The sequence below is a fragment of the Notamacropus eugenii genome, chromosome 4 (genome assembly GCF_028372415.1).
Source record: "Notamacropus eugenii isolate mMacEug1 chromosome 4, mMacEug1.pri_v2, whole genome shotgun sequence".
NCBI classification, from domain to species: domain Eukaryota; kingdom Metazoa; phylum Chordata; class Mammalia; order Diprotodontia; family Macropodidae; genus Notamacropus; species Notamacropus eugenii.
In genome coordinates this window covers 471,924,692-471,940,987 of record NC_092875.1, presented here as the reverse complement: position 1 = coordinate 471,940,987, position 16,296 = coordinate 471,924,692, and the positions used below count along the sequence as shown (strand labels likewise).

Genomic DNA, 16,296 nt, shown 5'->3' with positions numbered 1-16,296 from the left:
ATTTTTAATTTTTTTTGCCAATTACATGTGAAAACACTTAACATTTTTTTTTAAGTTTTGAGTTCCAAATTCTCTTTCTCTCTTCCTCCTTTTCCTCCTCCCTGAGATTGTAAGCAATTTGATATAGGTTATACATGTGCAAATATACGAAACACTTCCATTTCTTGAAAAGAAAAAATCTAATGAAAAACATCTGAATCTTCCAAATCTTCAGAATGCTCAGGCAGTCAGTAAAACGCACCCGTATTACATGTTGCTGGAGGGCAGTATGATAAGTAGTCAGTAAATATTTATTGATTGGATGGGGGAAATCATATATGTAAGAGAATGTCTCTATAAACTAAAAGACACTGCAGTCCGTGGAAGAATGTTGCACAGGGTCTCTGTGTAGAGGCAAATAAGGGAGTTGATGGAGTTGTTTTTAAGAAAGAATTGTCATTTCATGAGATGTTGGGTCATCTTGTTTTCAGCGCTCATGATGAGCATTTGTAAAAGACAAAAATCAGGAAAATAATGACAGTTTATGTGCTAGCATCTGCTACAGAGGATGATGAGGTGTAAAGAACGTAATAACATAAGTCATGTTAAATAATTCTGTGAAGAATATAAAATAATCCATGTTAAATTAGCATATACTTTGGACTGACCCATTCTCTTTGAATAGTTGTGCAGAAAAAAGTGGTGTAAATTGTTTAATCAGAAAAGCAGTTGGGCTGGTCGTACAGCAACTGCAAAGGAGTAGGCAGTGAGCAGACAGCCAGCCTGTGTGTTCTGCTGGTAACCAGCAGCTGTTGAGACATCTCAACACAACGGGTCAGACTCCCTCTGGAATTTTAATGGGAAGGTTGGACAAGAATCACAAAGGAAGAGAAGGCAGGGCTCAGTTGCTAACAGTACAGTTAAGGGGAATACCCCATTGATGAGCTCATGTTTTGTCAAGAACTTCAGTGCAAATGTAGGCATAGGAGAGGAAGCTGGGAAATGGACATGAATCCAGAATAAGAAATCAGAGAGGCCAGATAGAACGGAGACCACCCAAACCTTGGAGCTTCTCCAGGCAGCAGATCTCAGCCACGCATCTCATGTCCAAGTAGAAAAAGATGGTAGTAAGGGGTAACAGTGTTTGCTGCATGAAAGATTTGTCTAGTCATAAAACATGAAGAAACAGAGAAGAGACAAACAGGTTTTTTGAAAGCTGAGTAGGAAATCCAGCCCAGTCAGATCATCCTGAGAGAATTTAAACCTGAAATAGAAAGGATCTGTAAAGATTTCTAAAAACAAACTCCTTCCATTAATGCAGTGAAGTCACCACACTTGTAAGTTAGCATCGCTGGGCCTAGTAGGCTTTGTGAAAAGGTGGGAATGGCTCTGAAGAAAAGAGAAACAGCCAGACTGAAGTGGGTTAGAGCAGTTTGGAGCCCTTTGAATGATTGATTCTCATCATGTGAAAGAGAGAAAGACATTAAAGGCATGGGGGGGGGGAGCCTCAGACGTTATTATTAGTAAAAAATTTAAAAAAGTCAAGAAGAGGCTATTAGTGGCACAAATGTCTGAAAATGTTTATGAACATAATCTACCCGTACGTGCACATCCTTGATGCGGTTTAAAAGGGACCAGGCACCCACCTTAGATCCAATCTTGTGTTTATTGATGTCTTGTTTTAAAATTGTTTTGGGGGATAATATCAAAGATTTAAAGAGAAAGAGGTGGAAAAAGTTTGGCAAAACCAAGCAATAAATGAGCTGTGTCTAACAGACTGTGCAACAGTCCTCCAGCTGTTCAGTGAAAGAGCCACGGTTTTTCAAGTCTTTTTTAGAGCCAAGCTTTGTGTTTACGAAGTTTCTGGTTCTTTCTGTTTATGTAATAGCAATCCTTGTTATTTTTGTTTTCCTGCTTCTGCTACTTCACAGTGAATAAATTCATGTAATTCTTCCCATGCTTCTCAGAATTCTTCAGTCATTTCTTATTACACAACAACGCTGTATTATACTTGTGCCCTGCAGTTGGTGTAATTGATGGTTAGCGATTTTGTTTTCAGTTTTTTGCTATTAACAAAGCAAATCTCAGGGTCAAAGGGCATGGATATTTTTGTCATATTACAAAATGTTCCAGATTACCTTCTAAAGCATTTGGATTGGGTCTTAGGTCTCCCAGTGTTGCCATCAGTAGTCTTGTCTTTTGTCATCTTGGGTAATTTGCTAGATGTAAAATGGAAACCTCAGAGTTTTTAAAATTTCTATTTCCATTATGACTGATTTGGAGCAGTTTTCATATAGTAGTTGTTACAGCTTTATTTTTTTGAATTTGTTTTCATATTCTTTGAACACGTATCTACTAAGGAATAGGTTTTACAGACCTGTAATGCCAATGCGATAACCCATAGCATATGTATTTCCAGGATTGATTTGCAAAACATAATAAACTCCCCTCCTTTAAGGCAAAACCAAAATATTTATTTGGAATATCGTATTAGAATACCAGGAGGTGAGATTTAGCAAGGTATTTACCATCAAACCAGAGAGCGCCAACATCTTAAGCATTTTTTTGTTAGGCCTCCACCCAAGCGAGTTCCCCTAGGCAGAATTCCCCTCACTGCCATCTCACATACACTTCTGTCTTCTCAGCATTCTATTTCAGTTAAAATTATGTTGGGCAAGCTCCTCCCACAGTCGGTCCCATATGACTCAGGGTCCGTGTGACTCAGGCTGTGTCACAGCTGTGAGCTTGGGCCAGAGCTCAGAGCAGGTCACATAGGCCTATTAATCTTTATAGGAGCACACCTGACTGGAAGATTTAATGAATACAGAGACTAGCAGGGCTTAGCGTTTCACCATAAAAGCATTCGATTTGCTCTTTAAAGTCAATACTCCAACAGTATTTCTCCAGTGCATGTGGTAAAATCATATAAGATTCTTTTGTTTAACCCTCTGCTTTTTAATATCAGGCAAGGTATAAAGCAGGGAAACATTTTCATTAAAGATGCTTGTTACTTGCATGAAAGATGTCCATAGCAGAGTCCAAGTAGCAAAGGGCTTGCTCATAAAGGGGGAGAGTTTTCACCTGTTCTTTTTTGCATATGACAGAGGATGGGAATGCACTTACAAAGATAAGTGAATATAGGATTTATACAAAGTAATTTCTAGAGGTAAAGAGCAATGACAATGGTGGACAGACTAGAAAAGGACTCATGTTGGAGCTGCCACCTGGATCAGGCTTTGATTCCAAATCCAAGACTTTTTCCTTCTGTACCACATTGACTTAAAGCCTGCTTGCGTTCATGAAGGGATATGCCATGAGTATCTTGTTGATCATATTTCTTGGTAGTTAAAAAAAAAAAAAATGGACATCCGGTATGGAAACTGTTAAAAAGCTTCTGGTTTTTCATCTACACATTTAGAAACATTCTAAAAATGTCATACAACCCAGTAACCTTCTGTAGATTAAAAACTGTACTATACATGTGATAAGGTAGAGCTGCAGTCTCCTACCTCTCTATCCCTGTCTGTTCAAATCCTCTTTGAAGGCTAATTCAGATGTTACTTCTTTGATGACCACCCTGCTCCCTCAGGCTGGATGTGATCTGTTAGTCCTATAGTGGGTTGTTTGGAACTATCTTTTGTCCCAGCACATTCTCCCCTCTATTTGTCATACTTAACCTGTAGGAATGTTGTATGCTTGCATTTGATTTGTAACTTTCTTGAGGGCAGAAAACATCTTTTTTCATGTTTATCCACAGCATTTAGCCCAGGGTACTGTTCATAGTAGATGCTTAATAAATGCCTTTTTGAATTTAATGTCTCTTGAGGAAGAAATTTAACAGTTTCAAGGCCTAACTATAATGTTGGTTATTTGGAAAACTATCTTCAAAATGCAAAGGTTCAAGTGGATGACTCAAAAATGCTTATATACTAATCTGCAAGTAGAAGCATTCATTATGTATTACCTACTGTCTCCCTGAATAGCAGCTAAGTATACCTTAAAGACTGTCTTATAGGTAATCTTGGCCATTATACCCGACTTCTAGAGTATTTTGAGTCAGGAGATCAGTCTCAGGAAGTTTGTGGAACAGGATGGGAAACTTTTTGCTGATAATCATTTTTTTTGCCAAGAGTTAGAAGAAAGCTCTGATCTGTGATTCCCAGGAATAGAGCTAAATAAAACCAACAGCAGCATCTGACGTAGCGTCACTTCATAGATTTCTTTTATCATGTAGCATTTGAAATGATCTTGCTGATGTTTAGTTCTTCAGAGTTCTTTTGGACCCGTCAGAATAATATCTGCAGGGATCACCGACCCATCTTACGTGTGCCAGAAGTCTCACAGCAGCAGTAAAGAACTGGAAACAAAGTGGATGGACACTGACTGGGGAGAATGACTGGAAAAAACCAAAACCCCTGTGACAAAGGAGTGTGATACAATTTTATTATACAGTAAGAAACGAAGATAAGAATTCAGAGAAACATCCGATGGTCTGCGTGAGCTTATTCAGAGCAAAGTAAGTTCAGTCAAGAGAACAGGATGTCCCCATGACTGCAGCTGTGTGAATTAGAAGGTGACTGAAAGAATCCCACAGAATAGATCAGGAAACGCATGTTCACCTAGCAAGGCAGGAAGGTGGGGAAGCTGCAAATGCAGAAAATTGTAGGCGTCGTTAGATGCAGTCCCTGTATTAAATGCTTTTGTTTTTAATATTCTTCTTGGTCTCAAAGGTGGAATCATTCTGGAGGAGTGTGGCTTAAAATGGTGGTTACGTAGAGTCGGATTAGATGACAGCTGCTATCGGAATTCGTGTGCTAGTCATTCAGACTAACGTAGTCTGATTTAGATAATTTTAGGAAACTTAAAAGCCAGAGGTATTAAACTGTAACAGAGACAAAAGAAAACCTTTTCAAAATAACTTCTTTGTTTGGTTGTATTTGTTATGTGGAGGTGCGCTCTTCATTTTGCTGCAAAATGTATATAGCGTTACATTAAATTGGTGCCCAAATTTGTTGTATTAATGTTGTTATAAATTTCACTTTTGTTAGGCTGATGAGATTGCCATTTTCAGTGATAAGGTGCCTAATGGACCCTAGATCCAGGAAGAATAATCCTTTATAGCGGTGTTTCTCTGAAGTGTCATCCAATCCAAAATTTACTCACTCTTCTGAAATATCCTAAGAAGCCATTTAAAATAGCATAGAATGTCAAGCTAATTGAAGTTAAATCCAACATGATTATTTCTTTAAGATTTTTTTCTTAAGTTTACAAATGAATTGTTTTCTGCTCTTCAGGATAACTTTTATTTAGTCTTCTCTCTGAAATGAATGGTTTGATTAGGACCGTAGATTATGAGCTAAGAGAGATCTTGGAAGTCCTCAGTCCTGACTCCTTTATTTTACAGATAAACTGAGGGCCTCTGAAATTAACACACCAGTTGACACTCAGTTACTGCACCTTCAGTTTCAATAGGGCGATAACTTTGTGAATGACTCATTCCTATTTTCATTATTTCTGAAAATAAGCTCAACAGTTTAAGATTAAACTGTGAAAGCACGACTAGTTTGGGATTGGAGAGCAGGCTTTTTCCTCAAGCAGGAAAAAAAAAACCTCAGGAAATAATTTTGTTTCTGTTTGTTTACAGAAATCGTTACTTACCGTCTTCTAATTTTCCACACAATGGTCTTTAAATTTATCTTCTGGAAAAGAATCTTTCCATCAGTGCAACTTGAAGGGTCCCATTTTCCTTCCGATTTGACCTTTTGTCCATCATGCTCACACCATAGCCTTCTGCATCCTCCTTGTGACTGTTCTTCCAGGAACCAGTTCCTTTCTGCTGTGTATATGCCAGGGTCGTGGGCGATGCCCCTTCTGTGGTGCACCTTCCCTGACTTTGCTGTACTTTACCTCTTTCTGGGATTTGGAAAGTGAGGCTTCTGGGCTGCTGTGATGTTTTGGGCTTCGTTCTCTGAGGAGCAGCTAGCCTTTCCTGTGGTAGGATTGCCCTCAGCCACCAGTGCATCACACAAAAGCTACCCTATGATACGGTGAAGGTGAAAGCCACTGTATGGCAGCGGTAAGCTCTGTATGCCAAGAACTTTTTCCCAGCCCAGTATTGTTGTACTTACCTCCCTGGCAGCAGCAACCTCATGCTCTTTCTTAGAGATGTCCTTCAACTTTTCACTTAACCTCAGGTACCAAAATCACTACTTCTGGTTCTAGTCCCAGAGCAGAGCATTTCACATTAGGACAGCCCAATAAAAAGGTTTTCCTTTTATCAAGCGAAAATCTACTTCACTTTTCACCTTTTGCTCTTAATTTTGCTAATGCCCCCCAGAAGTTGTTCAATTCCTCTCTCCTATTATGAATATTCGAATACTGGTGAAGACAGGTGATGCCTATCATCCTCTAAAGTCTTTTCTGCTCTACACGTCCTTTATTCTATCAGCCCATTCTTACATTGCCATATGAGGTAATGATCCAAAGTCTCTTTACCATTCTGGCCATCACTGTTTGAATATGACTGTCATTCAGATGCTGTTGAGTATAAAAGAACCATCCCATCCCTGAATCCAAACATGATTCCTCTCCGTTCCCCCTGAGATCACATACCTTTTTTCCTGTTCTGTCATGTTATGTACTCATTGTGATAAAATAGAACAATAAAACCCACAGATTGTTTTTTCAGGCAAACTGACATTCAGCCACATCTTCACATCTTATGCTTCTGCAAGTTCGTCTTTTGAATCTAATTCTAAAATTTTCCAGTGATTCCTATTAGATTTTATTTTATTTTATTTGCTTCAGGTCAGCATTTTATTTTATTGTGTTGAGGTTTTTGTATTTGTCCTTCAGTGTTTAAAGCCTCTCGTTTACTTTTTCCTCTTTTAAAAAATTGAAACATTTAAGTTGTGAACTTAACCATTATCAACAAATATGTCAGCATACAAAGAACAGGGAAAAAGATTGTATGAGAAACTGTCAACTTTAGGGTTAAGGTTTTGATAATAGATTCACCTTATTGCCAGTGCGATTGGTACTGTGAGTTCTGGTGGCCAAATTTCCATAACTAATTGTGACAACTTGCCCCTTTGCCCATCCTGTTGATGCTCAGTTGTGACCCTGTGTAGGGTTTCCTTGACAAAGTGGAATAAGGCAAACAGAGACGAAGTTTAGGGTCACGTAGCTAGTGAGTGTTTGAGACTGGACATGAACTTGGATCTTTCTGACTTTGGGGCCAGCACTCTATCCATTGAGCCACCTAGCTGCCTGTTGAGCTGTTTGCTATTCCCAGGAGGCTTTAAATATATCAAAATCAAGGCCTTTTTCTGGAATTCTCTAAACTCTTTGAGTTTGTCCTTTTGTCCATCATCCCTGCACCATACCCTCTCTTTTTCTATGTTGATCCATAATTAGAAGATACCTGGCCAATCCCTAATAAAAACAGAAACTGCTCTCAACTTTTATCTGCTACGTTTTAAATTAAAATGAATTTAGATGAATATGTACGTGGCACTGTTCTAAGTTCCATATAAAATAAGGTTAAGAAGATAGGTTCTTACTGTGCTGTCAGGTCTTCCTCCAATACTGCATGACACAATAGTAAATAAATGGAAGGTTAGTGGACAGAGATAAATGAGTATCAGTTGCTTGTCATTTTTTATGCTAAGAAGTAGATATTGATGGGGGTGGGGGTGGTAGTAATTACCATTACCTATAAAAAGTAGAAGGAATTATTTACAGAGGTGGAAGTGTTCTGCCGTACACTTGCCTACCTGCCATAACATTCACCCCATATCCAAGAAAGATCATGTCAGCTTCTTGACATAGAAATTTTAAAGGAACATCTAGCCCCAGTTCATTCCTTTACTCCTAATAAGCTTCCCCAAATTAAAATGACCCTGAGATACAATTTTTGAAGGTTCCATGAGAGATATAATAGTGGGTCATGATTACCTATTAGGTGTTATGCTGTCTCTTAGACTTTCAGAAAAGTATTCTATTAATTAGCTACTTAATTGTTACTAATTATCTATTAATTTGCTACATCCACCTGAATGTTTCAGGTTTACTTTATTTGATTATGTGTTTGAAAGCACCAGTATTTGAGGGATATTTCTTATGAATTATCTAGAAAACTATGAACTGACCAAGAAAATTTTTGTGCCTATTGTTTTTGAAGCTGTCTGACATGTTACAGTAAGCTGGACTGAAATGTTTTAATAAAGTAGACCTAGGATGACCCCAGAGTAGAGGTACTTAACCACAAGGAGTCTGGATGGATTTCAGGGGTTTTGGTAAACTTGGATGAGAAAAAGAAGTGCATCTTTATTTCAATATAATTGGTTCCTGTGTAATTCTGTGCATTTTATTTTATGCATTTAAAAACTTGAGTCTGAGAAGGCGTCTGCAAGCTTTTTCAGCCTGCCAAAGGATTCTGTGGGAAAAAAATGTCTAGAATTCCTGCCTTGGAGGGTTCACTGGAGTGTTTGTTTATTTTAAAATGAATCTATAAAGAAATTGGAGCTATGTTTTAAAAAAAAGACACTAAAGTATACTTACCTTCATTTTGAGCTGGAGATTGTTGTGAAATCAGGAAAGCTTTGATTAATTTTTGTGTTCATTTCCCCTGAATGAATGGGTAGCTCCTGGGGGAACGCTACAGTTACTCAGACCAATTCCAGCCACCTTATACTGTTTCAATTCAGATCTCCCACCTCACCATCCGTTGGCTAGAAGAAGCCTCCTGAACGCCTCCCTTCATGTTTTCCTCTCTGATAGGCTTCCCCATCAAGCCTGTGCACAAGTTTCTGACCTTTTTACCTGACCATGCTAGGTCACAACTCTAATTAACTGCTATGACTTAAAGCTGAGAAGAGTTTTAACCCCGTGGAAACAAAATTCCTTTTTTTTGTTTCCCACAGGACTGAATGTCTCTATGCACATCAGAATATTCGTAGCAACACTAGTGATAACAAGAAACTAGCAGTAAAGTCAGTTCTTGTCATTTTGGGAGTGATTGTACAAATTGTGGTATATGAATGTCACAGAATGTTACTGGGTCATAGTAAGTAATGAATAAGAGGAATTCAAAGAAACATGGGAAGACTGATGTGGACTGATGCAGAATGAAGAGAGAAGAATTAGCAGGAAAAGGCTAGACTAGAATACGTATATAATATATGTAATAATAATAGTACTATAATAATTTTAAAAATTTAAAAACTCTAACACTCAGAGGTAGGCAGAATCATAATGATCAGTGATGGTCCAGAGAACAGATCCTTAAACATACTTCTCAGTAGATTAGAGGCATTGCCTTCCATGGCATTGTATACAAGGTCAGGCATTTGGTTTCTTTTTTATTTATTATTTACAACAACAGAGGATTCTTGATATGGTGGGGGGAGGGGAAGAAGATTTATAGGAGAAAAGAAGAGAATTTTTACTTGTGTAAATGAAAAGGCATTACTAAAACTTAATGAAAGGAAACATCCCTAATGTCAGCTTGTTTTCTTGTGATTTTCCTCTTTGTTCTTAAAGTGAAGAATAAAATTTTAAGATCTTACGGTGGACCAATTCTTGGGTGGATATTTGGCAAAATTCTATGGTTAAAATCTTGCATTAAAACTTAATTCTAATTTAAAATTCTTATCAACAATACATTCAGTTATATATTCTGATTTTGAATCTTCCATCTTTTTGGAACATTTTTTATTTGTAGGAAATACCACCTTTGAATCAGATTTCTTCTGGGATAAAAAGTACACCATCAGAAAATTCCTTAAATAAAATTTACATAATGTTTGATGGCACAGGTGGGAATTTCATACCATAAAAGTGCCCTTGAAAGGTGTTACTATGTAAAAGACCATTCAGTAACTTGGAAACAGCACTTGGAATAAGTACTTCTTGCCCAGGTGTTTTACTAATAGCCTGTTTGTTTCACTAATTTTTCTCCACCCTCCTACTTGTTTGTGTTTCCAGATAGAAGTTTTAAAGTATATTGGGTCCAGGTACAAAAACATTAGATCTAATCTGTTATTTATTTGTAGTTTGTTTAGATGCCTACAGATTACTTTAACAAATTTAAATAAATAAAAATGGATGTTTGTGAGGTTTATTTTAGAGTACTACATTGTGAAATCAGCATATTGGTGAAACATGATAGCTTTTAAATTGAGCTTCTTACAAAATGATCTGTAATATCTTTTTGGACATCTTTCTGTAACTGCTGTAAGCGGTTCAGACATCATTGTACCTTTTTGCTAGCAACTTAATGGGTTAAAATGGCAACGGAAACTGCCTGATCGCCCAGGGTCTGAAAAGTGCACTTAGCCACTTGCTCAGGGCATTTAGAGTAAAGAACTGGGCAAAGTAATTGACAGTACTGTTTGCCTTTGAAGAGAATGCAAAGCAGGGCTACATAATGAAAGGATGATTTCCTGTGTATTTTTTTTCTCCAGTTCAAGGTCTCCACTCAGGCTGTGATTGAAAAGACTGGAGAATAAAAAGTGGCTGCTTTTCTTGTTCGCTGGGTTTTTTGTTGTTGTTTTCAACTCTACAAAAATAGTGGACGTGATATCATACTCAGGGCTGTGTGGATGGAGGACTGAGAAATTTAAACTGTCAAGACAAAGTTGGAAAACAGTCTGCAGGCAGTTCTGATCATGGGGAATTATCATGTTCATCATTGTCTCTTCTAAAAAATGCTCAGTTCAAATATTCTCCAATTGTCTTTGATCCTTGTTGCAGAAAATATTGTTCTATTTCTACAGGAATATAGGCACCTTGATTTTAAAACACCTCCAGATATCACTAAGTTGTATTTTTTAATTCACCAGTTTCCATGGTGATACAGGTTAATCATGAACCTTTTATCTTATTCTGTATATTTTTTCTTATACTTATTCAGTAAATGGTTTAGACATATTGAGTGTTTGGAATATTCGTTTCTATTTGCAACTTAGTATTCTCAAAAAAGTGAAAGGCTTAGATTCTCCCATATTCATAGAAATCTGTGAGTCTGAGGGGAGGGAGGCCATCTGAAAAAGGTAGAAATACAACTGATGATTTTTTGAAGAAAATTGCCCGGAGTGGGGGCTTGCAGATGGTGCTATGTTGTAGACTTTTAATGTTTAAAACTAGTGTATAGGAAAATAGATCTAGCGTAACCGAAATCAGAAGCTGCCGCCATATTCTTATTTAGAGAGGCCTGCCTGTGTCAGGCAACTTGAACAGCTTTCATACTGGAAAATTTAATGTACCACTCAATTACTATTCTTTAGCCCAATTTAAAGTAATAGATTGGGAGTAAGGTCTTAATGTGGTGTAGCCTTTGGAGCATTAGAAATAACCTCTTTCTCTTATGAATTCAGCCTAGAGTAATTGTATCCGCTTTACTGTGTTTCATGAGTAGATTTCAGATGACATTTGAAACTTTTTATTTGATATTCATATAATAATTTCCTTTCATATTCATCGTCTCCAATCCTGTTTTTTTAAATGATATTTTTGTTATAGTGTAAAGCTAGGATCATGTATTGATACACATTAGAATTTTGGTATATAGCACTGTATGTTATTGATAGCAATTGTGATCGACGAAGTGTCTTTTAGAGCACATCCTTTGGGATTTAATTATTAAAATACTAAGCAGACCCCACCATAGGGAAGTTTCATCTCTGAAGCCTTCCTAGGCATTGACCCTGAAGCAAAATTCCAGTTTATTTAATATAGGTAGCTTACTAAGACCATCTAAAGTAGGGTTCTCTATATGAGTTTGAAAAGTATCAAAGTGAGGAAGCTTGATGAGTTTTTGGCATTGATTTCATTTTCCACATTTGGCAGCATTTGTAGGCAGAGGTCTTACTGTAGTAGCTCAGCATCCGCTCTACAGAAAGGAAAAGAAAACCCAAGCGTAAGACTTAAATATCTTATGACTTAAAAGGAAATTGATTAGAAGATATTCTTTATAGCTGACTGGAATTGGAGGGATGAGCTATGGACCTCCATATCTCCAGCCAGTTTGGAATAATGACATGGCAGGTAGCTCCCTAAAAGATGGGTCATCCAATTTTCCCTTTTTATACATAAAAAGTTCCATTATTGATTAATTTTAGAAACACTTCCTTCCCTGAGAGTTTCTAAAATGGAAACTGGTGGGCAGTTAAGTTGCTATTTGTAACTTATACAATACTTTGGGGGGGTCTTTGAGCTCATTGGGTGAAAGGCACAAGCGTATAGGAATGTGTTTCTCAATTTACTGAAGTTTAACTAACAAGGGGCATGTGAAGAGTCTTATCATCCCAGGTATGCACTTTATCTCTGAAATGAAATTTGTAGAAGCTGGAGGAGACCTTCTTGAATGATTTTAATGGTGAAAGTAAAGGAAAGCCAGGAATAGTGAAGACTACATAAGTATACAAGTTAGCAGCCAATGAACATGGGTACAAATCTTACCAGGGAGTTCCTCTCTATTTCCTGGCAAGTACAAGTAGAAGGTGACTTTAAATTATTTTTTAGGTGAGGATCAAAGGCCACCTGATGGAGGTGCTATTTCCCTTGAAAGTCTAGAGATGAGTCCTAATTCCGTTTCTGCAGTAGCAATGGAACAAATTGCCTGTATATAAAGATCCTAATGGGGTTGGCAGTTGCAGGGGTGGTCTTTAATTTTCATTATAGCTAAGCATAGATGGCATGTGAATGTATATATTTTCTAATAAACAATATCAATTCCTTGGCATTCCCCAGCAGAAAGATAGCACTTGTGCTTCTAGAATCCTGAGGCAGACACATCCTTACACGCATCCTAAGAATGGTGGTAGAAATCACAGATCAGACACTATGAAATGAATCGTGGCCATCGCAGTTTGATAACAACAGTATGCAAATGTAGGCTCGTTCCTAGAACACTGCAGACTTATTTAACGCACTTAATTCTGTATCAACAGTAAGAGTGATATGTCTACTCCTTATTAACGATCCATCATGACCACTTTCTTTTTCTAGGTTCCTGTGGCTAGAGCAAGTATTCTTTGGTTAATAGGGGAGAATTGTGAACGTGTCCCTAAAATTGCTCCTGATGTCTTGAGAAAGATGGCTAAAAGCTTCACTGGCGAGGATGATCTTGTAAAGCTACAGATTTTAAATCTAGGAGCCAAATTGTATTTAACAAACTCAAAGCAGGTAAGAATCTATAAAAATCCAGCTCTAAAATTCTCTTCTGAATTCCCATTCGGTACTTTGTTAGGAATGCTTTTTAGTAAGGCCATTGATGGCATAATAACTTACGAAGTAGTTTTGAGGATTAAATGTGATAGTGTGAAGTTTTGTGACTAAATTATGCTGACCAACTTTGGTGAAAGATTTTAATTCTATAATATAGGTGGCAAATCTGATCTCAGATACTGTGTGACCGTGAGCAAGTTACTTAACGTCTGTTTGCCTCACTTTGGTCATCTGTAAAATGGGAGTAATAGTGCTTATGTCCTGTAATTGTTGAGAAGATCAGTGAGATAAAGCACCGCAGGCCATCGTTACGACTGCTCTTGGTACCACTGCTGTTCCCAGGAGACTTTCTGTTATTGGTCACCCAACATGCTGGACTTCCATTTTTTTATTTCTTTATTTGTTTTTTCTCTTGGCATCCAATGCCTGTTAAAGTGGTGTCTAACTTTCTCTCGTGTTTGTTGGGATTATTCTTTTCCCTGGATGCCATGTTGGTTGAGTTAAAGATGATTTGGTTGGCCCGCATGCAAGGCTCATGATGATTCCATCCAACCTTTTGTTACTGGTTAGAAATATTTCCATATTTTAGATTTTATCAGGTTCCAAGTTATTGTTGATAGAACTGAGTTAATCATTTTCAGATTTCTTTGTGATTTCTTCAAACAATAGATTCATTTTTTAAAATTGAGAAATAAAATGGGAAATTATGCTTGCTCTAAGTTTAATTGCCTACTGATAAAATATTATTATAACTTTCAGGTTTCTTGATGTTCAAACTATAATGTCCTTAAATCTAGGAATTAAGTTACATTGAGACTATAATGACTTCTTCCCTTTTTTGGTTACTAAAAATATTGTACTTCTGCTCTCTGACTTTAAAACTGTCACTGTAGACTACTAGCAAGATTAAAAATAATTATGTTCATTAAAACTAGAAATAGTTTTGCCTTGAAACCAATAATTTACAGGTCTACAAACAGAAATGTAATAGGAACAATGTACAGAGAGATTATATATTCATTGTGATACATGGCATTCATTGAATCTTGACTAATATCTGATATGATGGGGATCAGGATGGAACCTTTAAGGTTTCACTGATAAAACTCTCAAATGAGAAAAATCATTCCGTTGAAGTCAGCATTGTCTCTGCAACCTCCAGTTTTAGTTGTTTAGAGCACTGAAAGATTTATACTTGCCTAGGGTCTCACAACCAGTATGCAAGCAGAGCTATGGCTCCCTACTTCTGGACACTGGGCTTCTTTTCATGCAGTTAGGATTATCTTTCGTTTACCATAATAACAGTGTTACCACATTTTGAGCTTGCAGGCCACTAAAATTCCTCGGTCTTCTTCAGAGTAAATATTTTTCAGTCACGTATTCCCCATTTTTACCCCAAGTATAAGTCAGCTTTGAAACTTTCTTAATTGATTTGGTCCCGTGTTTCAAGCTAAGATCATTTTGGTTCCTACCTCTTTCATTCATTATATTAGTAATTCATCCTAACTTGGTGTCATGTGAAAATCGTATAATGCTGTATGCTTTTATTCAGGTTATTGATAAAATTATTGACATAACAATGAGTGAGTGAAAACATTTATCAAGCACTTACCTGTGTAAAGCACCACATTGTGTTAAGCCTAGTAACAGAAGAAAAGGAAGGCAGCCTCTGCTCTCAGGAGTCCCTCTTTTCTCCACAAACTCTGTTGGCTTCCTATCCCTTCCAGGATCCTATAGGAAATGCTGTGTTTGGCTTTCAGGGCCCTTCATAACCTCGCCCCCTCCTAACTTTCCAGTCTTCTTACACCGTAAACCCTACCACACACTCATCAGTTCAGTGGCCGGCCTCCTGGCTGTTCCACAAAGCAGACACCCTGCCTCCTTGCTCTGGGCTTTGCTCTGGCCATCTCTCATGCCTGGAATGCCCTGTTTGCTGCCCCTCCTTGCTTCCCTGGCTTCTTTCCAAATAAAGCTAAAATCCCATTTGTAGCAGGGATCTATTCCTGAGGAATTCCAGTGCTTCTCTTTTGTTAACTATTTCCTGTTTATTATCTGTATTGCCTCTTTTTATACATTTGTTTGATTGTTATCTCCCCTGTTAGATTTATAATAGGTGGAGATGAGAGTAGGGATTGTCTTTTGCCTCTCTTTGTATGCCCAGGGCCTGTGTCTGGCATACAGTAGGTGCTTAAAAATGCTTACTGACTAATGGAGGAGACCACACTATAGGATAGAGAACAGATCTATTGTATATTTGACATAAACTGATAATAAACACTCTTTGGTAGAGTTATTCAGCTAGTTCTGAATCCATCGAACTTTCCCATTATCTGGTCTACATTTCTGTGTCTTTTCCATAAGAATTGCATGAGACACTTTGTCAGATATATTGCAAAGATAGTTGAACTGTATTTTAGTATCCTCCTGACCTTCCACTCTCACCCACTTGTATGCATGTTGAAGATATGGTCTGCTCTAGAAAATTGTTTATTAAAATCTACCTTTTCTCTTATAAGGATTGCTTTATAGATGAGGAGCATATCATGTCAGTCAGCAGTGCAGATACCTTCCTGATTGCCTTTTTATATCATAATTTGATGTCTTCCCTATTTGAGGGAGAGCATCCTTCTCTCTTTCTCCCTCTACTTCTCCCTCCTTATTTTTTTCCTCCTCCCTTAAAATTGATTCTTTGGTCCTTTCTGATTGCCACCTCCAACATGGGTTTTCTTCATGTGTTCTTACTCAGTTCCACCCATCTATCCTGATTTCCTCATCTTCTTAAAATATTTTTTAATTTCCTCACATAGTTTTAGGTGCCAGGGAATCGGGAGTACAGGTGTGGTGGGTCCCCTTCACTTATGATTTCAGTGTATCCTTATAGATCCCTGGGGCCTTCTTCTGTTTGCATCTCCCCGTTCTCTTGGGATGATCTGATTTAGTTGGGTCTCACAACAGCCTTTCCCTAAGTTCTCTTTTCTCTCCACTGCTTATTACTGTTTCTTGAAGTGATACAGTTCCAAATTTTGTATCTTCATAATGTTTTATGAATGAACTTTCACTATATCAGCTTTTTAAGGACCAAACTAG

The 16,296-nt window shown here is 37.5% G+C and overlaps 1 protein-coding gene across 7 annotated transcripts in view; it reads left to right on the top strand.

Moving 5' to 3' along the window:
• Nucleotides 1–16,296, top strand: part of AP3B1 (adaptor related protein complex 3 subunit beta 1) — a 330,578-nt gene that overhangs the window by 186,785 nt on the left and 127,497 nt on the right. For 6 of the 7 annotated variants that reach the window (XM_072606405.1, XM_072606403.1, XM_072606406.1 and 3 more), the window contains one exon: nt 12,991–13,167. The exons of the other annotated variant lie outside the window; for it this stretch is intronic. In XM_072606405.1, the coding sequence (XP_072462506.1) occupies nt 12,991–13,167 (177 nt within the window). The remainder of the gene's footprint in view (nt 1–12,990; nt 13,168–16,296) is intronic. 7 annotated transcript variants of the gene reach the window in all.